This window comes from Terrapene carolina, unplaced genomic scaffold (assembly GCF_002925995.2).
Source record: "Terrapene carolina triunguis isolate 2854851 unplaced genomic scaffold, T_m_triunguis-2.0 Scaffold198, whole genome shotgun sequence".
NCBI classification, from domain to species: Eukaryota; Metazoa; Chordata; order Testudines; family Emydidae; genus Terrapene; species Terrapene triunguis.
Genome location: NW_020664549.1, coordinates 1 through 23690, shown reverse-complemented (window position 1 = coordinate 23690; position 23690 = coordinate 1). Strand labels below are relative to the sequence as shown.

The 23690-nt window shown below is 43.5% G+C and overlaps 1 protein-coding gene and 1 long non-coding RNA gene across 2 annotated transcripts; both read left to right on the top strand.

The window, feature by feature from the left end:
- Positions 1-5238, top strand: LOC115271256. The gene is made up of 3 exons (XR_003899862.1): positions 1-191; positions 4156-4315; positions 5102-5238. It is a non-coding gene; the product is annotated as an uncharacterized LOC115271256 (long non-coding RNA).
- A 17-nt stretch (positions 5239-5255) lies between these two features.
- LOC112118373 (zona pellucida sperm-binding protein 3 receptor-like) lies at positions 5256-18697 on the top strand. The gene is made up of 9 exons (XM_029912308.1): positions 5256-5287; positions 5826-5925; positions 8396-8481; positions 9428-9640; positions 11235-11417; positions 12122-12310; positions 12901-13083; positions 16940-17025; positions 18617-18697. The coding sequence occupies exons 2-9, from the start codon at positions 5888-5890 to the stop codon at positions 18695-18697; spliced, it is 1059 nt and encodes a 352-aa protein (XP_029768168.1). The 5' UTR covers positions 5256-5287; positions 5826-5887.
- The last annotated feature ends 4993 nt before the right edge of the window (positions 18698-23690 follow it).

Here is a 23690-nt window from a genome sequence, read left to right as displayed (position 1 = left end):
TTGAAACCTCATCTCAATTTCACCATATCTCCGCACTTCTGTATGTGTAAGCATATTGTGCTAGCTTCTTGTTTAGTATGGTGATCCCTGGGTGCAGGACAGGCTAGACTGGAAAAGTCAGAGATCCCATTTCATCCTTCAGTAACCAAATAGACCTGAGCGCGCTCTGCCTCCTGCTGACAAACCTACCGGTAAGTTGACTGTGATTGCAGCCAATTACTTAAGGCAACATTGCTCTGAGGGAAGCCCAGGGAAAATGGGCTGGGGGGAAGCAGGAAATCCAGAACCATTTATTAAACCTCAATATAATCGATTCTAGCAAATATGCACAGATATTAGTAAACAAAGCCAGACTTAGCAGAAGAGGGGGAGCTAGCAAATAACAGAATAACAGCAAGAAGTATTAGGTTTAAGGGAACCGGGGAGAGGGAGACAAAGAAAGTGACTAGGTGATTTTAAAGTACTACTACTAGTTGGAAGCTAATAACTTCAACAGGAGTCTCTTGCAGTTGTCTACATGGGGCACATCTTGTAGTCATGAGGTAAGATTTTTTTCAAAGGCTCCCGAGGGACTAAAGCTCATTTTCAAAAGTGACTTAGGCACTTAGGGTCTGATCCTGAATCATTAAAATCAATAGGAGTTTTGCCATTGACTTCCAGGGGAGCAGGTTCAAGCCCATAAATGCCTAAGGCACTTTTGCAAATGGGACTCAGGCACTCGCTACTGACTTGTACAAAACTCCAATTGACGCTACGTATTTTTCACACACCTGTACAGACCTATGGGTATAATATATTGCACAGCAGTTGTGCTGACTCCAGAGGGAGCTTTACCTGTCCATGTCTAATAGGGTTTGTTCCATAGAGATTTATGAATAGAGCAATTTTTTTTTCTGTCAGAGTATTCTAATGGACTTCGAGGACTATATAAATTCTCTGGAAAGTGCAGATCAATTTATGTCCCTCTGGCATTAATTTGGCTGCCTGGCTGGAAAGTGCCAATGTCCTGGCAATAACAAAGCCTGACAAACTGATAAGCAGTCGGCATGTATTTTGGGGACAGGTTTGTGCTTTGGGAGGTGAATTTGTTACCTTTTATCATGCGGAAAGCTCAGTTGTTAACCGAGGAGTCAAATCGCTTTATGCAAAGAACAAAAAGGGTCTGAAGAGATACAATAAAACTTCCAAACAGTCACAAGAAGTCACATTCTTATAAAACAATTTGCAATCATTCTTAAGTCTGAATCCTTCTTTCAGGTATGTTTTACCTTATTTTGTTACTGCAAATATCAGCTACGTGTTGTACAATGGTTATACGTAACTAGCTAATTTAATTGTTTAATAGGGGAGTAGAAATTAACATAAGCCTTTCCATTAATCACCAGTAAGAGACCTATGAGACTTAGGTAGCATTCATGCTCTCCCTCATCTAGTTTGAGTGCTTCATTAGCCCCATCCAGGGGTGAGAGACTGTGGTGTCGCAGTTTGAGTTAACTGCCTCTTAAGGTTTCAGGCTCCCTGCCATCACCTCTCTCTGGTGGAGACCTGCATCTCTTTCCCTCCAGGCAAGGAGTTTAGGTTTGCTATCCCTCTGCACCTTGCTGAGATTGCCTGTAATTAACCTTTTCCCAGGGGCTACTATAGTCTATACCAACTACCAACCAGCCTCCACAAAGCCAAATGCATTTATTCTTAGGGTAAAAGCACTACAGAGTAAACATACAAAAAATAAATAAAAGTTCATATACGTACGGTAAAAGGATCCAGAGGTCCATCAGTCTTATGGGACCCTAGTAAGCTAAAGTCCTTCCAACGCTTTCCTAAGGGTTGAGGTCTCCCCTTGGACAGAGGGTCCTGTCCATTTGGTGAATCAAAAGGAGGCCACATGAGTCAGTTTAAACTCAGCCTTTTTATATCGGAATCACTTTCTTTGTCTGTGGAAAATCCAGTTTGACTTAGTATATATGAAGCTCTCCAGGGAGGTGTTCTCATCCTGAGTGATTCACCTTCATCACCCTCCCCCCACACATATTATTTTTGGTTTCTGGAGGAGCTGTAGTAACCTTCCCCCACACCAAAGTGGCAAACAATCCCTGGCCCAGAGTGATACATAACCCGTTCATAAAATGAACACTATCTGGTCCCCAAAGGTAATTCATGCAGTTGCAATATCTGTCACAATACAACTGACAGAAACAAATGCCTTTGACAGTTTGTTCTTTATCTATTCATGACTGTTTCTCTCAATGGGTACAGATGGGGAAACTGAGGCACAGAGCAGTGATGTTACTTGCCTGTGGTTGTGACAGCCAGTTAATGGCACAATCAAGGATAGAACCCAAATCTCTTGAGTCCTAGGCCACTGCTGTCTCCTTTAAGCCACTCTGCTCGCCATTATTAGACATAGTAGGACTTGAGGATTGGAGGTTGGCTTGAGCCATGTTAATCACATAACTTATGAGGTTAATGCAGGGTGTGTTGTTGAACCCTGAAGTGTGCCAAGATTCAGGCATTTCTGTTTACCGTGCTATAAATGTGCCCTGGGAAAGTGAGATGTGAGGCAGGTTTCAGTAGATCGAAAAATTAAATAACTTCCTATTCATTTGGGATTTTATTTTTCATTTAAAGAAAAAACATGACTTCAAAAAAAGGCAAAGAAATGTGTCTGATTAAAGCCTGTAGGAATTATGTGAAACTTGCAGTCATAAGAATGGCCGTACTGGGTCAGACCAAAGGTCCATCCAGCCCAGTATCCTGTCTACCGACAGTGGCCAATGCCAGGTGCCCCAGAGGGAGTGAACCTAACAGGTAATGATCAAGTTATCTCTCTCCTGCCATCCATCTCCACCCTCTGACAAACAGAGGCTAGGGACACCGTTCCTTACCCATCCTGGCTAATAGCCATTAATGGACTCAACCTCCATGAATGTATCTAGTTCTCTTTTAAACCCTGTTATAGTCCTAGCCTTCACAACCTCCTCAGGCAAGGAGTGTCACAGATTGACTGTGTGCTGTGTGAAGAAGAACTTCCTTTTATTTGTTTTAAACCTGCTGACCATTAATTTCATTTGGTGGCCCCTAGTTCTTATATTATGGGAACAAGTAAATAACTTTTCCTTATTCACTTTCTCCACACCACTCATGATTTTATATACCTCTATCATATCCCCCCTTAGTCTCCTCTTTTCCAAGCTGAAAAGTCCTAGCCTCTTTAATCTCTCCTCATATGGGACCCGTTCCAAACCCCTAATCATTTTAATTGCCCTTCTCTGAACCTTTTCTAATGCCAATATATCTTTTTTGAGATGAGGCGACCACATCTGTACGCAGTATTCAAGATGTGGGCGTACCATGGATTTATATAAGGGCAATAATATATTCTGCATCTTATTCTATATCCCTTTTTTTAATGATTCCTAACATCCTGTTTGCTTTTTTGACTGCTGCTGCACATTGCGTGGATGTCTTCAGAGAACTGTCTTTTTCCTGATTAGTTGTAGCTAAATTAGCCCCCATCGTATTGTATGTATAGTTGGGGTTATTTTTTCCCATGTGCATTACTTAACATTTATCCACATTAAATTTCATTTGCCATTTTGTTGCCTGATCACTTGGTTTTGTGAGATCTTTTTGAAGTTCTTCACAGTCTGCTTTGGTCTTAACTATCTTGAGCAGTTTAGTATCATCTGCAAACTTTGCCACCTCACTGTTTACCCCTTTCTCCAGATCATTTAAAACCCTTGTTTTCTTATTGTAGGGATGTTTGACTTCACCTCTCAACTTTCCCCACCTTGCTTCTGTTTTTAATAGCCTAGGCTACACCCTCAGCAGGTGTAAATCAAGGTGACTCCACCGGCTTCGATAGAACGACCCCAGCCTACACCTGCTGAGGATGTGGCTAACTGACCTCTGTTGTAAAGTGCTTTGAGATCTACTGATGAACAGCACTATACAGGAGCTAGGTATTGTATTATGTTTATTATTACTTGTATGATCAAGTTCCTAGGAGCCACAGTCATGGACCAGGACCCTAGGGGCTAGCTGCTGTACAAACACAGGACAAAGAGATGGTCCCTGCCCCAAGGAGCTTACAATTTATGTTCATCCTAAATGTAAATGAAACACTTTACTTCCCCCATCCCCATATTTTTACAGATCTTTGGCCTGGAAAGAGATGTGCTAACTTCCTTGTTAGGTCTGCAAGAAGAGAACGTGACATAAAGAAAGATGCTATCTCTAAACCCTGGAAAACAGCGTTCTTACATAGCCACCATTCCACTGTTACTTGCTGCTGCCTTCATTGTTGCTGTAAACAGTGAGTAACCATGAGTATCCGGCAAATCCATCTGGGTAAAATAAGAACCAGCCTGAACATCCAGTGAAATCTCAGTGTGAGGAACCTCTTTTTGGAGGTTCATATAACTTTGTTGTTTCCCTCTGATCGTTTTTCTTGCTGCCTCTGCACTTCTGGGCCTTGGACAGTCTAAAATCCCACTAGAAGTTTATCAGCAGTCTCCCCCTCCCCCCGACACACACCTTTTGGCCATTCCTTTCCTCTTTGTCCATCAGCTGGTGCCAGTAGCGTAACAAGCACCAGGTCTGTGTCACCTCCAATAACTTACCCTTTCCCAGCTGGATTCAAAGTGTAGAATAAACTGGGTACAAGGATACTAGTTTTGGTTCTACCTTAGCAGCTCTAGTCCAGATGCTTATCCACCTCTAGGACCCAGCCTGCAGTGTTTTGTGTCACAGCTGGAGCCGCAGCAACCATCACAGTGATGATGGGGAAGGACATATTATGTTCTGTCCAGACAAGCTGCAGAGAAAATAATTCTTGCATCCTTATCCTCCCCTTACAGATAGGAAGATTATTTTCCTGACTTTAAGGAGAACTTAGATTAGTTTGATGCCAAAAATGTTTTTTAAGCCAAATCTTTGAGAGAACCAGGTTGAGTAGCAGGGGTCAGTTAGGAGGGAGAACTCAGGTATTTTTTTTTACGACCCTTCTAGTATTCCAAGAAAGGACACTTTAGTAAATGAGGTCTGGACTATAGCACATTTTCCCAGTTACATATTTTTGACACCTCTGTTTTGTCACTAGGTGATTGTGGTGTGCCACCGCGTTTTAATTTTGCTGAGCTAAAGGAGGAGTACAGAAATCAGAATAAGTTTGCTGTTGGTAACAAAGTGGAATACAACTGTCGCCCAGGTTATAGCAAGGTACAAAAATCCATTCTTCAGTGCATGCAATATTCTCGATGGTCAGACGCTGGAGAGTTTTGCAAGGGTGAGTATTTTGTTTTTTTACTTTTCTTTTTTTAAACTAATTGATTTTCATCAGCCCTTTTTGATTATAGAGCATAATGAGGGACTGTATGCCTGGAGGGAGGGGTTAAGTTCACTGATTTTACCAGTTCGTATCTGAAACCTGCTGTACCACTAAATTACCAGTTCATATCTGAAACCTGCTGTTCCTTGATCTTCATGGGCAACTCCAAAGATGTCTACAAAGGTTTCCTTCTGCTCTGAAGCTTTAAAACACAATGCTAAAAATGGATTTTGAACCTCAAATAGTAGACTACTCCAGGCTGGAAGACGTTCTAACTGTCACAGGTGAAATATTCACATGCACACATGGTAATGGAACAGAGTTTGATTTAAACAAGCACATATACAAATTCCAAGTTAAGACTGGCTCTGTATTTTGAGCTGGCAAAAAGTGAGTAGAGTTTTGATAGAGACAGAATCTTTAGTTCTTTTATGGTTACATTTTACTGAGTCAAGACACGCAAATCAAGACTAATTCCAGTCTTATTTCTTTCTAGCAAAATCATGCCGTCACCCTGGAGAGCCAGAAAATGGCAGACTTGTTATTCTAACAGATCTCATGTTTGGTGCAACAGTAAACTTCATCTGTGAAGAGGGGTGAGTAATGGGCAGTTTGTGCTGATAGATTTATAGGTTATTAATTTCCAAAGGGACCATTATGATTATCTAGTCTGACCTCCTGTATAACACAGCCTAGAACATTTCACCTACTGATGATCAAACCCATATTTGTATTTGAGCTAGAACATATTTTTAGAAAGAATTCCAATCTTGATTTGGAGATTTCACCACATCCCTAGGTATGTTGCTCGAATAGTTAATTACCTCCACTGTTAAATTCAGGCTACATACAAGGCACAAACTGTTATCTCGTTTCAGCTTCCAGCCTTTGGATCTTTTTATACCTTTTTCTGCTAAATTAAAGAGGCCTCTATTATCAAATCTTCTAGCTGTGTAGGTACTTACAGACTGTCCATGATCAAGTCACCTCTTAATCTTCTCTTTGAAAAGCTAAATAGATTGAGCTTCCTCCACCCTAATGAGGCATATTTTCCCGGCCTCAAATCATTCGTGTAGCCTTTTTCTGCACTCTTCCCAATTGAATATCTTTTTTTGAAGTGTGAACACCAGAATTGGATTCAGTATTTTTGTGGTAGCCTCATGGCTGCTGTATATAAAGGTAATACCACCTCCCGACTCATACTGAATTGTCCCCTGCTTGTGTATCCATGTATCGCATTAGCCCTCTTAGCCACAGCATCTCACTAGGAGCTCATGTTCACTTGTTTATCCACCATGACCCCTAAGTCCTTTTCAGAACCACTGCTTTCCAGGATAGAGTCTCCCCATTCTGTGTGACCAGCATTCTTTTTTCCTATACCTATACCTTTGTATTTAGCTGTATTAAAATGCACGGTGCTCAGATGAGCCCAGTTTACCAAGCAATCCAGATAACTCTATAGAACTAACCTGGCCTTATCGTAATTTACCATTGCACCAATCTGTCATCTGTAGACTTCAATAGCAATGGTTTGATACTTTTTTCCAGATAATTGATACAAATATTGAATAGCACTGGGCCAAGAACAGATTCCTGGGGGACCCCACTAGATACTCCCACTCCCATACTCTCTCTTTTTTTGAGATGTATCAGTTAAACCAGTTTTAATCTATTTGATTTTTTTTGTATAGTGCTAGTTTTTTAGTCAGAACGGCATGCAGTATTAAATCTAGTGCCTTACAGAAGTCTAGGTATATTATTATATCAATGAGTTATCTTCATCAACCAAACTTCTAATCTAATGAAAAAAACAATATCAAGTTTGTTCTGTAAAATTTATTTTCCATGAAACCAATGAAAGCTGCCATCCTTTACTGATCGCATCCCATATCGGCCATTCCATGACTGCCTGGGATCAATGTCAGGCTAACCAGCGAGGGACTCTGGGATGGGGCATACAAACCCCAGGAAAAGGCTAATGAGCTGATGTAGGCTCAGTCAGCCCCCACCCTGCTACACCTGCTGTAGGTGTCAGGTTTGGAGGGAGGAGTTAAAAGTAGAGCACACAGCTCAGCTGGGGGCAGACTGTGAAGGAGAGCAGACCTCCAGCTCTCACTCTGAGAGAGGCCTGGATAAGGCCAGGAATGGCTTGATAGCTGCCTGCCAGGGCCTCCCTGAAGGAATGTGGGCATGACACAGGACTCTGTTTGATTTGTCACCAGTGACCTACCTGCTGGTGCTGAGTAAGTCTGCTGCAGATGGTGGCCTGCCAGAAGGGGGCGACAGATAAATAAAATACCTTCTGTTTCCTTACACCTGATTAGGGACCTGGCAATAGTTTGTCCTGGGCCTAGAAGCAACCCAGTCTAAGGCTAGGTCTACACTACAGCGGGGGTCCGACCTAAGATACGCAACTTCAGCTACGTGAATACCGTAGCTGAAGTTGCGTATTTTAGGTAGACTTACCTGGCTGTGAGGACGGGGGAAAGTCGACCGCTGCCGCGCTGCCGTCGACTCCGCTGCCGCCTCTTGCCGCAGTGGATTTCCGGAGTCGACGGCAGAGCGATCAGGGATCGATTTTATCGCGTCTTCACTAGACGCGATAAGTCGATCCCAGAAAACCGATTGCCTGCCGCCGGACCCTCCGGTAAGTGTAGACAAGCCCACAGATTCCCATGATCCTACCTCCTCTTGCGAAGGCCATGATGAATCATGGGAGATGTATCCTCACCTGGGAGACCAACCTATCTAGGAGAATGAGGCATCCAAGCTACAGCTCCAAAGTGGCACCGTGGCAGCATTTTGGGATTAAAATATTTCAGTTTGGGGGCATTCTATTTTTCCATGAAACATGGAAAATTTCTGCAGAAAACAGATGCTTTTTAAAAAAAACCCCATTTAATTGAAAATCCAATTTACTGTTGAAAAATAGTTTTGATGAAAAGTTGTTGACCAACCCTACTAATGATGATGTAAGAGAATCAAAGCCTTATTGATGATGGACTAGGCAAGACATCCAATCTCAGTTTGTATCGTATAAATTCCATTCCCCCCCGTTTTATTCAGGTACAGACTAATTGGAAATGCAGAAAGAAAATGTGTGCTTGAAGGATCACAAGTTATATGGGACAAAGATATTCCATACTGTCAAGGTGAGTAGAGACTCTTAAAAGCTTTATGGGGAAAGTGTAATCAGGGTTAGACAATGAAAAGCGTACTTTCTCCTGCTGGATGGATTCTGAAATACAACTCATTTATCATTTCACTGCATACTAAATTATTGAACGCTCAAGTTTTGTTTTCCTCTTGCACCATGTTGTAGAAAACCTTGTTAGCTTCTGAATCTGTCTGTTTGTGGGGTAGAAGCACAAAAGACTCAGATTCTTGGTTAACAGAGCTTGGACCAGATCCCCGGCTGGTGTAAATTGAATCAGACCCTTGCTCTTCAGATATAGTATTAACATGCTTATAGCACAATCTCTGAGCACTTTACAGATATCTTTATATTTAGGGATAACTTTGCCTGTCACTCATACACAGCTATCCCTAGGATGGAAAGTGACAGGTGCGTTTCACAGTAAAGAGCAGTAACTGTTTAGGACAGGGAGTGAAGCATTCTGGACTCCACTGAAACTGCAGGCAGAGTTTAAGGAGGCGGGATTAATTACCAAAATAGCTAACACTCCTCCCTTTGGAGGAAGTGCCATAGAATCCTTAATACGCTTGAATGGGCAAGACCTTGATTTGATTTCTCCTCCCTTCTTCGGCTTTCATGACCCTTCAGTCTGTGCATCCACTCCCACCACATCCTGGCGGCATAACTACATTAGGAAACGTTGCCCGTTTTCTAGTCTTAAAAATCTTGTCTCCCATAGGGCAAGAGCCCCAGCTGGCGTAAACTCCATTGTAGTTAATAGGCTCGGTCCTCTGCTGGTGAATCAGTGCTCCTTCCTTGATGTCAATGGCGCTATACTGATTTTAAACAATCTAAGGTTTTGGTCCATTGCGTTTCAGCCTCTTCTTCTCTCATAAGACTTTGGATATGACATAAATTAAATTCTCTCTTGCTTCCCTTCTTTCCTTTTTCCCCCCCTTCAGTGATACCTTGCCTGCCTCCTCCAGAAATAGAGCACGGGACACATACTGGGACAACGATGGAGGAATTCAACTATGGGACATCTGTCACTTACCAGTGTAACACTGTAGAAAGGGGACGGGTTCCTTTCTCACTTATTGGAGAGCCCTCCATTCACTGTACATCCACGGATAATATAAATGGAGACTGGAGCGGGCCTGCCCCTGAATGCAAAGGTGACGGAATCCAATTACTGTAAAACAAGTGGCAGTGTGCACATACACATTAGCAACGTAAGTCGTAACAGTGCCACTGTTTAACAGATTGTCCCCAGGACTCCTAATCTTATTCCCACCCCTCAGCACATGTTCTTAGTAACACCCATTGGAGAATAGAGCCCAGTTTGAGATTTGGAGAGACACTAAGGGGTGCAGGGAATTACACGTATTGTGGCCAGATTGGCCTCAGTTCCCACGCACCCTGCCAAGAACTGCTGCCTGCTTCCTTGGTCTGCCCATGCTCTGTGTTCCAACCCCTCCCTCAGGCAAGGAGCCAGGAAGCTAGAAGAGGCAGTTGGTGTCAGTATGGGAGGAGGAAGTGACATGGAATCCTGGAAAATCTCCATGTGGGGAGACAGGCTGGCAACATGAGACTGACTACTCACATGGAGGAGAGAGCCAGACAAGATCTTCTGCTTCTCAAAGAGAGAAGCTGTGCCAAGACAGGGGATGGAGCAGGACTTGGAGCTGGGTGGGGAAGGAGAGGAGAAGGAGAAGGATAGAGAAGTGGAATTTATTCAGCTTCTGTCCTCACTTAGAGTCCTCAGAAGAAGAATACTGGAGCTGATCGAAATTTTTTCAACAAAGTTTTTATGTAAAAAAAAGTGCTTTTTTGGAAAAAAGCAAATTGTTTTGTGAAAAACTGTCAACTTTACTAAAAATGTTTTATTTTTTATGTTATTGTTTGTAATGTTCCCCCCCCCCCCAAAACAAACAAACAAACAAACAAACAAACTCATATAAAATATTATTGAAGTGGCCATGGAACTTACTGAAGACCCCATTTTATGAGTGTTTTTTTAAAAATTGGTCATATGTTTGATAAGACATATGTGGGAAACAAATCTAATTTTTTGCTCACTCTAGAAACTATTCCTGTTGAGGTTTCTGCAGGTAAGCCAGGAGCATATCTGCCTATCTTCACAGGAGACCAGATCTGAGTGTCTGTCAGCTATAAGCACAGCTGGAACTCTGATTGGAGAAATGACATAATGTCCACAAATGATAAGCAAGAAGACGGGGCAGTTCCAACAGCTCCTGCTGCCCAATGAGACCTCTCTTGTCAAAGATTGTAATTATGTGTGTGCATGCTCTCTCTCTTCCCCTCCCCTCCCAACCCCATAGCCCCACAATTGCCTGTGACAGAACTGCCATTGCAGGTGGTCAGTAATTCAGCAGGTGTAGTTTGATACTTTACTTGAGTTAAGAAGAGGCTAGATGAAGACTAAATCTTGCCTACTAGGTTCTATCAAAACCGATGCCCCAAGGAATTTGAGAATATGGCATCAGACCCACTGATACTTTCCTGCTTTTCCTTAACACGATGTTTCTAATAAATAAATAGGTGGTTTCTGGGGTGGATTTGGCAGGGACAGGGGCAGGAGTGTTCAGACATGTCATGATATCTCTGCAGGGCCATGTGTATGTGCTTTCAAGTCTGTTCATATCCTCTTGGTAAATAGATCTGATTCCACAGAAGTATCTTCACTTTGGTTCCCAATTTTGGATTTAACAGTAAACCTCCCAAGCTGACACTGTTTTTCTTACACAGTCGTTCGCTGTGAACAGCCAAGAGTTGACCATGGAAAACAGATGACTGGATATAGTCCTGTATACACCTACAGAGCCTCTGTTCTGTTTGAGTGTGAACCCCGCTACACCCTCAAAGGCAGTAACGTACTTCAATGCAATGAAAATAGTAGATGGGATCCTCAGTTACCAGTTTGTGAGCGAAGTAAGTGTCATATGGTGACTACCACCTCCTTCAAACTGACCCTGCAGCCCTTGGTCGCCCAAGATTCAGGGACAGCCAGTTTGATTCTCCTTTGTTTTAAGAGAGGAAATAGTGACTGCTTTGTAAGCTTGCATGCCACTGTGCTGACACAGCTCCATGATACTTCGGTTAAATGACTCGTATGCTGAAAACAGGGATTCCAGTTTTATTCTATTGCAGGCAGTGTTGCTGAGTGGATAGAGCACTGAAGTGGAACTCGGGAGACCTGGGTCCTATCCCTGCTGAGTGACCTTGGGCAAGTCACTTCCTCACTCTGTGGCCCAGTTTCCCCTGTAAAACGGGAATAATAATACTGAGGTTCTTTGTAAAGATCTACTGAAGAAGAGTTATGTATTTATTGTATAAGTTCTTATACTGCACTCATCACCATAATATCTCAGTGCCATCCAGTATTGCATTAAATAATGTAACTATGCACCTCGCATGTATGTTTTGTTTTGTTTTGTTTTGTTTTTTCTTCTCATCCTCTCCTCGAGAGAGAAGCATGTGTAGTGGAGTTTCTTGTTTTGTGATAGGGTTTTAGGTTTTGGGGTTGTTTTTATTTAATATACACATCTTTCATGTCACATTCTTATAGAGAAGAATTATTTCTCAATAAGATTTCCTGGTTATGTATGTCCTTAAACTTTTACTTTTACTCTTAGGTAGCTGTGATGACCCACCTTACATTCGTAATACTTTTCAAGATCATTCTAACAGCAACTTGTTTCCGGCTGGTACTGTAGTGAAATATAACTGTGTGGAAGGTTATGAATTAATCCCTGGAATATCCTCTGCGAGTGTTACCTGTCAAAAAGATTTTACATGGTCTGAACATCAAGAATTTTGTCAGAGTAAGCATATTAATCTTTGGTTTAGCTTTTTGTTTTAATGGAGGTACAGAATTAACACAAATTTAGAAAGCTGTACTCTATAGTCGATATGTGGTTCAAGTGTGTGTGTGAGAGAGAGTGCGAGTGTGTGTCTTCTGGGAATTCTTACTTTAACAGTAGGAAGCAGGGTCATAGTTAATAGTTTACACATTCATGAACAGATCTGTTGTTCCCACCTACAATCTCCATATAACCTTAGGCAGATTATAATCAAGATGGCTTCTACACAATTTATTGTAACATACTAATCAGTGTTTAGAACCCTGCTGAAAACCAAAATATCCTGCCAACCTCAATTCAAATAGTTACCCAGAAGAAAACTGAAAAGGGTGCTCCTCAATCCACGAGGCACGCCCACTAACACTCATGGCAGGAAGAAATGATTTGCTGTGTCTGTCAATGATATAAAACTTCCACTGAAAACCAGCCTCTTCAAAAATGTGAAGGAAATGCTGACTTTCTAGAGCTAGCAAAATGTTCCGCTGCTGCTTGTAAATGAATCTGCAGAATTGTTTTTGCTCTGATTTAACACTGTTGGTGGTGTTTCACAGAAATTAGCTGTCCATATCCAAACATTACCAATGGAAGAGTGACATCTAGAAAAGAAACCTATGTGTATAAGGACGAGAGTCGCATTGAATGTAATCCCGGTTACGCCCTCAAAGACCATTATGGATTGATTAAGTGTGACCGTAATGGTGCATGGCATCCTCCATTACCAGTTTGCGAACGAGGTATGTATAAATGATAAAGAACTTTGACATGGTGACCTGCTATCCCTGACCTACTCCCAAACAATGTAATTACTGCATAATTATATATTTATATGTAACCCTTCTGCCCATCTAAGTTGGCAGCAACAAGGGCCGGGTTCTGTATCTAGGGGTTCCGTTTCAATAACACAATGCAAAACCGGCTCGAGCCCCCACCCAGTGACCTGGGACAATTACATACCACCCCCCTGGGTACCTCTAAGAGGCAATACTTCCCCTCTCGCAAGCACGGAGTCTGAGTGTAGCAGAAAATGTTTAATAACTTGAGGTAAACGACATCAGCATAAAATTGGAAAAACACCACAAACAGGATTCATAACACAAACCATGAGCAAAATCCACCCCAGCTGTGTCCTTTCTCTTTGGCTCTTGAATCCAGCAACCCAAAAAATCACCCAGAGTCCCCAAAGTTCAACACCCGCAAAGTCTCTTGGGTCCAGGAACCACCCAAAGTCCCAAAAGTCCAACAACCCCCAAAGTCTCTGTCCCTGGTCAGTGCAGCCCCAGAGTAAAAGGGGGGGGCACGCAGGGTGTTAAGGGGCACATTACGTGATCTGAGGCTGGCCAGACGTCTGTTTCTCCGTGGGGGTTCCGCCACAGCCTTCACCACGAGTCAGTCCACTTTCCTGCCATCCCACGAACTGCTCCGCTCCGCTCACCGACCTGTGAGCCGTTCCAGCCGTCCCCGCAAACAGCTCCGCTCACCGTTCCTTGGGCCACTCCAACCATCCCCACAAGGCTCCACGCCGCTCGCTGCTCCTCCAGTCGTCCCCACAAATTGCTCCGCCAGCTGCTGAGCAATATAGCTTCAGGCTCCCCCACTAGTTAACACAGCACTCAGTGATCTCAGCTCTTAATAACTTTAGCTCTTTTGTGATTTCAGCTCTTAGCGATTTCAGCTCATAGTATAGTAGGGGAGCCCCAGTGCTAGTGCACCGTTGGCCCAAAGTGAATTCAGCTCAGCAGCCTGTAACTAGACTCCTAATGGAATCAAAGTTAGCTCTGACATTCAACAGTGGAGAGAGGGGGTGGTGCAATTGGTGTTTCAAACCCTCAGAGGGGGCCTATACCATCAGGTACAAATACCTGTCCCCATCCTCTCTCAATTCACTGGGTTTTGTAACCCATGCCCCTTGTCAAGCAAGTGCTACTTAGGTAATGGTGAAGGACTCACTCAGTCCTTCTGTCATACAACAGTTCCACTGGCCTTGATTCACAGAATCAGGGTAACAAAACTTTATTCTTCCTGCCCCAATAATAGAGAAACTGGGGATCCCACACCAGCCAAAGTAACCACTTTCAGTTGCTGTTGTTTCATGCCAGGCGAGTGGGTGTGCCTATGCAAACAAGATCAGCCCCTGGAGTTCTTTTCCACACTCGCCATAATTCACCACCAGATGTCAGGGTAGAGCTCATCCTGACTCTGCTTACATATATTATGGTAGCACACGGAGGCCCCAGTGGGGAAAGCGGGCCTCTCCCTTCACTTCCACCCCCACCTCCTCCCTTCTAGCTTCCCCTCTTCTGCCTCTATCACCCTGAACCTCTGTCTCCCCCTTCAATCCTCTCCTGAAAGGTCCTGAGGATCCCATGTCCTTCTTAGAACACTGACCCTGGTTTCCTGGTCAAATTCCAGCTCTGCCATTGCACTCTGCCTCCCTCTGTTTCTCCTACAGTTTCAAAAGGATGTGGTGTTTTTCTTCACTTAGGCCCTCATTGCACAAAGTCCTCGAGCACATCCTTAACTCTAAGCAAGGGCGTAGTGTTGATTTCAGTGGAGCCACTTCCATGCTTAACATTAAGCACGTGTTCAAGTGCTTTGCTGAATTGGGACCTTGGAGAAGTAGCTGCATTTCTCTGGTGGATGAAATAGCTCTGGGCATAACAGGTTGAACAGTGTGATAGAAATGCAGGGTCATTACAATGACTGACAGGCAGGCCAAATGCTACTGGCACCGAGACATTTCACAAACATTCTTTCTCCTCCCTTTCTCTACTGTTCTTCCATCATGAGGCGAGAACACACAAAGGGAGTCAATGTATGTTGTTAGCTGCACAGAAGGAACAAAGCTGGTGAATGGCACTGCATGAGCTTACTAGTGGGATGTTGTTGTTGTAAGACTTTGGTTCATTCCAGCTCCCCGCAGTTCATTCCAGGGTACTTGCCCAGTGGGGTGTCAGCAGATCTCTGGTAAAAGAGGAGAAAAGAAGCTGGTGAAGGCTGGGGTCTGCAGGGGGTAGGCTGAGTTTCCTCTGAAGAAATCTGCAGGGAGAGTAGATGTATGGTGACCATGACAGATCCTATTGTTTTGAGTTGTTAAGTACACACAGCACTCTGTAAACACACGGAAAACAAGATCCCTGTGCTTGTAGCTGGACTGGCTTTGTGACCCCCTGACTCCATCCATTTCAAAAAGTGGTTGGAGGGTATCACTATTTTCCTTCCACCAAAAGAATGCATCACCCTACATGGTTATTAGCCAGCTCCAATTTCACACATGCACTTTTTCTTGGTGTCCATCCATTACTCTTCTTTGAATGGTTTAGGTTCTTTAAATTAATCTGACTGAATCTCACATTATAGGTTCATCTCTATTTTAAGGGGCTTTTGTTACAGTTTGCAAACCAGTTTGTATAAATGGTAAAGAACTGATACAGTGACCTTCCAGCTCTGATTTTGAAAGGAACATCTAACACTCAAAGTGTAATTGCTGTGTACTTGTATATTTATATTATGGTAGCACACAGAGGACTCAGTTAGGATCCAAGGTCCCATTGTGCTGTGTGTGAAACCTTGGGGGAAGTATTTCTTCCACTCTACTCCATGCTGATTAGGTCTAAACTGGAGTATTGTGTCCAGTTCTGGGCGCTGCATTTCAGGAAAGACTAATTGGATAAAGTCCAGAGAAGATCAACAAAAATGATTAAAGGTCTAGAAAACATGACTTATGCGGGAAGATTGAAATAATTGGGTTTGTTTAGTCTGGAGAAGAGAAGACTGAGAGGGGACATAACAGTTTTCAAGTACATAAAAGATTGTTACAAGGAGGAGGGAGAAAAAATGTTCTCGTTAACCTCTGAGGATAGGACAAGAAGCAATGGGCTTAAATTGCAGCAAGGGCGGTTTAGGTTGGACATGACATTAGGAAAAACTTCCTAACTGTCAGGGTGGTTAAGCACCGGAATAAATTGACTAGAGAGGGTGTGAAATCTCTATTGGAGATTTTTAAGAGCAGTTTAGACAAACACCTGCCAGGGATTGTCAAGAGAATACTTAGTCCTGCCATGAGTGCAGCGGACTGGACTAGATGACCTCTCAAGGTCCCTTCCAGTCCTACAATTCTATGATTCTATGTGGGGTACATTCTCCCCTACCTAAATGACTGATGTCCTGGCAGTGTGATATCTATGACGGGCAATTTTATCTTCTCTGTGTCTATCGGCATGCTCAAGTAGTACCAAAAGGTGCATATAAGCGAGTATTGCCTGTGGGCCTTTACTCCCTAATGGCAGTAGCAAAATTAAGAACATGGTCCACAGATTGGGCAGATGGGCTTCTAGTTTTACTTCTTCAGCTAGGCACCTCTATAGAACTTCTCACAGATGTTGATAGAATTAGGCAAATTCACCCCAGCTGCAGTGCAGAGCTCATCTGGTGAATTTCCTGGTGTTTGTGCTTCTTCACTTTGATCTTCATGGAATGAAGTATTCCCCTGCTACAGGATTTAGTTTGATTGTAGAATGGAATCATATGAAGATTCACCTCCTTCTTCAATTTGTATGCTTGCATTAGCTACTTTTTAATCAAATTTTCCAGATTACTGGAGTGTCTTCCACAATTCTACCTCCATAGCTTTGGAAACAGAAATGAATCCACAAGGACAAAGCATGTCCCGGTGCAGGGTTGGATGGAACCTTCTCCCAACTCTGCCTGTACCTTGTAGATATGTAATTCACTTTCCAATTGCTGTAGTACCATATTGACTAACGACTCCCACCTATCTGCAATTTTCTCATTTACTGTGGGACTAAGATTGCGTAATACGTCTCTATCTCCCACTTCTACAGTAGACATGATTACTTTGTCATAGCATCACCACTTGTTTGCCAACTGATGTTTCTCTGTTTTCTTAGTAGCTAAATTATGTGCATGGCAAAGTCTGCATCTCAGGTCCTTCCCATGCTGCTGATAGGTTACCACAGCTTGCCTTTGCTGTTGGATTTCAAAGTACAAATCAGTTGATAGCAGAGGATGCCTGCCAAACATAGAAAGTATGGGGTCTCTCCCATTGCATCATTCTTAGCACAATTACATACCAATCCTTTAACTAGCGACTATACCTGAGGAAGATCCTTTTGTGCTTTCCTGCAGGTTAGTGTTTACCCCATCTAGAGTATCTGCTTGTCAGCAACTGATTTATTAAACTGTATTTGGAGAATTTTCACAGTCTCCCAGTACTTTATAACTATTCTTCATTAGCCAGCATTTAAAGAATGCTGTTTATTGAAGTTAGTGCCTGGACTATATGGCCGTACAAATAAATGCCTTTTGCAGTTCAGATTTCTTGAAGATAAATATGCTCTGTACCTTTAAGGACTAGCCCTGAGTTAAAAAGGCTTCTGCAGAAAGATTGCCCTGGATTAAGGGAGCTCTGATGTGAGAAGGCATCCACAATGCCCTGTTCCCCCAGTGGTCCAGAGACCAGACAACATTGCCCCAAGTGTAGATGATGCTGGGTGAGGCAGAGGATGGCTGGGATGCCCAGAGGACACAATGATTCTGTGCCTCCCTTAGCAGTGAGCTTCACTGTGACCATTATAATGATCTTGTCACAGATTAAAGTTGTCATCCCACAACACAACCATTGAGTGGGAGCAGTAGTACAAATGCTTCTGGCACCCGCGTCAGTGTTGGGTCAGTTCTCAAAACACTGAGCACATGAAAAGAGAAATTTAAGCATCCATGGATTTTCAAAAAGCCAGCTGAGGGATTAGAGAGACTGGGGGGTAAGGTAATATCTGTTATTGGAGTTATTAGTTACTCGAGCATTTTCAGAGCTGTAGGCCTATTTCAACGGGCAGCACTGGGACTGCTTTACACGTCACTCTGGCTACCGTCGGAAATGTGTGACGATCCCAGAACAGTGTCAGAAGACTAAAGCTAACCACAATGAAAAATTACATAGCCTGCCAGAACCAGCTCTGTCCCCTTCTTTCACCCTAAACAGTCCTCCTCCTCACTAGTTTGAGAGGGATGGACATATGGGGAAAGGATGGCTCATTATATTGGGAGGGTGCTGTGGTGGGACAGTTCAGTAGCTAGTGGGGATGGGTGAGGAACTTGGGGGACTCTAGAAGAGTTTCCTAACTTGGAGGAGGCTTAGCATGTTCGTTCAGGGGGTTCTGGCAGAACTCCACAGTATTTATGCTGCCTCCCTTCTTTTAGGAGATTTCCTGTTCTGTGTCAATGCTGTATTTTTCCCTTTTATTATAGTTTGTGAGCCACCTGCAAGCATCTCTAATGGACGGATCACCCGTGGCTGGAAAAATGATTACTTTGTTGGCTCAAGTGTGAGCTATGTATGTAACCCTGGTTGGTCACTTGTTGGAGTATCCTCCATTCGTTGTATAGCTGGTGATGGGGAAATTCCGCGCTGGGATGCACCTGTCCCTGAGTGCAAAGGTGATTCATTTCTTCATCACACTAGAATGACTGAGATTAGGAAAGGGTGGAGGGCACATTGCAATGACTTGGGGGCTATTTAACATCTTAGCCCTTAAATACTGAAAATATGTAGAGCCATAGGCCATCTCACTGCAGACTCAGTGGCTATGGAAGGGGTTCAGATCTGGAATTTAGTGGTGCAGATGTAGCAGGGCCAATTTAATGACTCAGGGAGCCATGCAGGGGGACCCTACTGTTGAAGTTGATGGGAGCTGCAGGCCTTCAGTACTTCTCAGGGTCTGGCTCTAATTCTCAATAATTCAGTGCAGTTGACTCAATGCAATTATTCAGTGTTGTGAGCATATGAACAACGATCCATGGGGGCCCTACAGGTCAAAGAGCTCTTTTAAGAGTATTTTGCATGTTGCTATTTTTATCTTTGCTCTCACAATGAGATGGGTATGATGCTAATTCACAGCCAGAAACTAACAGAAAGTGCTGGCAGATTGTCAGAGGTATTAGAGACTTGTGCCTCTCCAAGCACCTTTTTTTTTGGAAATGTAGTGTCAAGAAACTCCACAGTATTTATGCTGCCTCCCTTCTTTTAGGAGATTTCCCGTTCTGTGTCAATGCTGTATTTTTCCCTTTTATTCTAGCTTGTGAGCCACCTGCAAGCATCTCTAATGGACGGATCACCCGTGGCTGGCAAAATGATTACTTTGTTGGCTCAAGTGTGAGCTATGTATGTAACCGTGGTTGGTCACTTGTTGGAGTATCCTCCATTCGATGCATAGCTGGTGATGGGGAAATTCCGCGCTGGAATGCACCTGTCCCTGAGTGCAAAGGTGATTCATTTCTTCATCACATTAGAATGACTGAGATTAGGAAAGGGTGGAGGGCACATTGCAATGACCTGGGGGCTATTTAACATCTTAGCCCTTAAATACTGAAAATAAGTAGAGTCATGGGCCAACTCACTGCAGATTCCTCCTTTGCAGCAGACCAAACACTCCCAGCTGGGATGCCCACTGCCAGTGTCCTCTCTGCCCTGGCACTCGGACACATGATCTGTCCTGACCTATGCCCTAACTTATGCTTGATCCTCCCATTCCAAGCTTCCTGAATTCCTCCCTCAGACACACCCCTCACCTGAACCATCTCTTGGTTTGTGGTTCCCGATCCAGCTGTCCTGATGGTGGCACTTTTAATGTAGAATCCCCTCCCTGTGTGTGGTGTCAGTATGTTTGTGGGGACAATCTGAGTCCAAGTTGGAAAGACCCCAGTGGCTTGATTTAGCAGCAGGAAGTTGGGGTGGAAGCAGCTAGCAGCATGTTAATGCACTGGCCACTCCATTGCCCCATCTGCAGTATTCCCATAATCCCCGGGGAGACCTGCCAGCAGTGCCAGTGTCACCGTGACTGGAGTGCAGGGAGAAATTATTTGCCACATCTGCCTGTGGAAATAGAACTTTCTTGGAATGCGTGATTGAGAAAATCTGCAGCTGGCCATGTGTTCTCCAAGTGTTGGGATTGCATAGAAAATGGATCAACAGCCATATAAATGTTGGGGCTTCGAACGTTTTAGACTTAACACTAAAATTGTAGCTATTTGTCATTTCTCCTTATGAGTTTGCTGTCACGGGCCTATGGTTTGAAATGGAATAATAACCCTCCCAATGAACAAGTCTCCCCCACAGAAAGTGTGTCTACTGTGACTTTGGAAGAAACTTTACCTAACCCACAAAGAAGCCCTCTTAGTGTGCAATAAGAGTGTCCTTGGGATGAGTTAGTGTGGAGTTAGCTATTGCCCTTTTAATTCACAGCCTTGCTATTTCACCCTAATTTTCCCATGAATTTCCCATGCAGACAAACCCTTTGTCTGAACAAAAACATTTTAAACCCTTTGTTTATTGGTGTTTCTCAGAGATTCCTCGTTGTCCAAATCCAGTGATTGAACATGGAAAACAGGTCTCTATACGTGAAACTGAATATACAGTTGGAAACAGTGTTGAGTTTCAATGTGAATCTGGCTACATCCTCAAAGGCAACAAGTCAATTGAATGCCAGGCAAATAGGACGTGGAATCCTCCAGTGCCATCTTGTATTAAGGGTAAATATAAACACAACTAAAGCATCCTGCTGAGATAAAAATAGACTCCTATAAAACCTAGAAACTGCATCAGAGAAGATGCAAACCCATCAGATCTGTTTGTAGGTGGGGTCTATTAGAAGGATCCGCCCAGGGCATTGATTCACAAAGGACTTTTCCCTCCCTGTCTTCTATCAGATGACCTCGCCCATCTCAGGGGAGATGGATCTGTTGCCTATAGACTAATCTCCAGGGCTTTTTCTAATCAAGGCTTAAATATGCCAATCAATAGGGCTTCACATCCCTTTTCTTAGGAGACTATTCAAGAGTCTCTTAGATCTCACTCTCAAGAGGCTTCTTCCTAGCGTTCAGCCTAAAATTTCCTTTTCTTAGTTTCCTCCTAGTAGTCCCAGCTCAGCCCCCTTGTAACATCCTCAACAATTCTCCCCCTTCTTCACAGGTACGGATGGGCAGTGGCGGTGAGATAGCGATTACACTGCGAGGGAGACGACGTGGGATGGTTCAGCAGTGGGACTGAGGCACTTGTTGGGGGACTCAGGGAGGGTTGGTTGGTTGCAGGAAAGTTGGGATGTTTGCCTCCGTGATTCTGGAAGGACTAAGCACTGTAGGAGAGTGGTTTGGCTAATTTACTGACGTGGGGCTTGATCGATCAGCAGCTCCCCTTAAAGAGAATTTACCTACACTTTAAACAGCAAGTGCTGGATTCTTCTGTAACTTCTCTGGCTTCCCTGAAGCCACTCCTCTCACTTACTCCACTGAGAACCAGGGCAATCAGGCCTTACATTTGTCTATCTAAGGTGTTCGTACTGTGCCAGTCACTGTGGTATCTGTGGCATCCTGCAGGATGAAAGTCACTATAGAAGCATAAGATGCTGTTAAGGACCAAGTTCTGCTCTTGGTTCCACTAGTATAAATCCGAGGTAACTCCACTGACCTCCATGTACTTCTCCCTCACTGCAGAGGAGGCTAATTCTGTAATAGACCAAAGAGGCTATTTTTAAAAAGGCCACAAATGTGCCTGGGAGTGAACTGCACGTTCACAGTTGTCCCAAGACTGCCAATAAGATTTCCTTAAATGAACCAACAGAGCGCCTGTGCTCTGCTGCTCCACGTGTGGACTTTCAGCTGCCAATGTCTCCAGGAAATGCCCATGATACACAGTACTGGATGGGATTTCACTTGCACCCTTTTCTTGTTGAACTCATGATGTTTGTTTCTCCGGAGAGAGAGATGCACTGTGGGTTTGGTGTTACAAGCAGTTTATTTCTTTGCAAAACTAAAACAGCTGCAATGAAGTGAACTAAGGGCATGATTTACTGGCAATAAGCCCTATACACCGTGCATCTCCCCTTCGCACTGAACTGTCTTCTCTTCTGCCTTTTCCTTTCAGTTTGGTGTCCAAAGCCAGATGTGCAAAATGGAGGAATGGTCAATGCATTAGATGAAAAAGAGTGTTACAACGTGAATGAAAGCATTACTTTCAAATGCTCTCCTGGGTACCAATTTTCAAACCATTGGTATCAGTCTACAACAGACAGCTTGAATATTACATGTTCAGCTGATGGCACCTGGACGGTGTTACCCAAGTGTGTAAGCATCACAGTCCATTTAGGTTTCTTGATGCACCCTGTCCAATTTCTAGTGTAAAACATAACACTATCTGAATGTACCTTTGCTTCTTTAAAATAATGAGATCTGTTTGGTGAGGGAGATAGATCTGCTGTTGATACAACTTAAGTGGAAAAAATAAGTTGACCTGAAAGCAAACAAATCCCATCACTCCCCTGTGACAGGTTGGATCACAGAAACCCCCTTGGGAGCTGCCACCTGATGTGCAAAGACTTCCCCTGCTCCTGTTTTCCCTGCCAGCTCAGGACTCCAGCACCCTGTCTTGCTGGGCCAGACACTCCCGTCTGCTCCAACACAGACCCAGGGTCTGAATCACTTGTCCCAAAGCTGCAAGTTTACCTGAAAACAGCTCACAGAAGTGTGCTTGTCTTTAGCACTCAGATGCCCAACTCCCAATGGGGTCTAAACCCAGATAAATCCGTTTGACCCTGCATAAAGCTTATGCAGGGCAAACTCATAAATTGTTCTCCCTCTATAACATTGATAGAGAGATATGCACAGTTGTTTGCTCCCCCAGGTATTAATACATACTCTGAGTAAATTACTAAATAAAAAGTGATTTTACTAAATACAGAAAATAGGATTTAAGTGGTTCCAAATAGTAACAGACAGAACAAAGTAAGTCACCAAGCAAAATAAAATAAAATGCGCAAATCTAGGTCTAATCAAACTGAATACAGATAATCTCACCCTCAGAGATGCTTCAGTAAGTTTTTTCTCAGACTGGACACCTTCCAGGCCTGGGCACAATTCTTTCCCCTGGTACAGCTCTTGTTGCAGCTCAGGTGATAGCTAGGGGATTCTTCATGATGGCCCCTCTCTCCTCTCTGTTCTCTTCCACCCCTTTATATATCTTTTGCATAAGGTAGGAACCCTTTGTCCCTCTGGGTTTCCATCCCCCCTCACTGGAAAAGCACCAGGTTAAAGATGGATTCCAGTTCAGGTGACATGATCACATGTCACTGCAAGACTTCATTGCCCACTTGCCAGCACACACACATACAGGATGACTCACAGGTAAACACAGCCATCTGCAGACAATGGTCCTTGTTAATGGGAGTCATCAAGATTCCAAACCCCCATTAATGGCCCACACTTTACATAATTACAATAGGCCCTCAGAGTTATATTTTATATTTCTAGTTTTAGATACAAGAGTGGTACC

What these genes read in the sequence shown, in the direction of transcription:
- LOC112118373 (XM_029912308.1), top strand. Translation starts at nt 5,888, where the DNA reads ATGTTTGGTGCAACAGTAAACTTCATCTGTGAAGAGGG. An exon ending in GCCTGCCCCTGAATGCAAAG is followed by an intron (nt 9,641 to 11,234) that starts GTGACGGAATCC and finishes TTTCTTACACAG; the next exon opens with TCGTTCGCTGTGAACAGCCA. An exon ending in GTTACCAGTTTGTGAGCGAA is followed by an intron (nt 11,418 to 12,121) that starts GTAAGTGTCATA and finishes TTTTACTCTTAG; the next exon opens with GTAGCTGTGATGACCCACCT.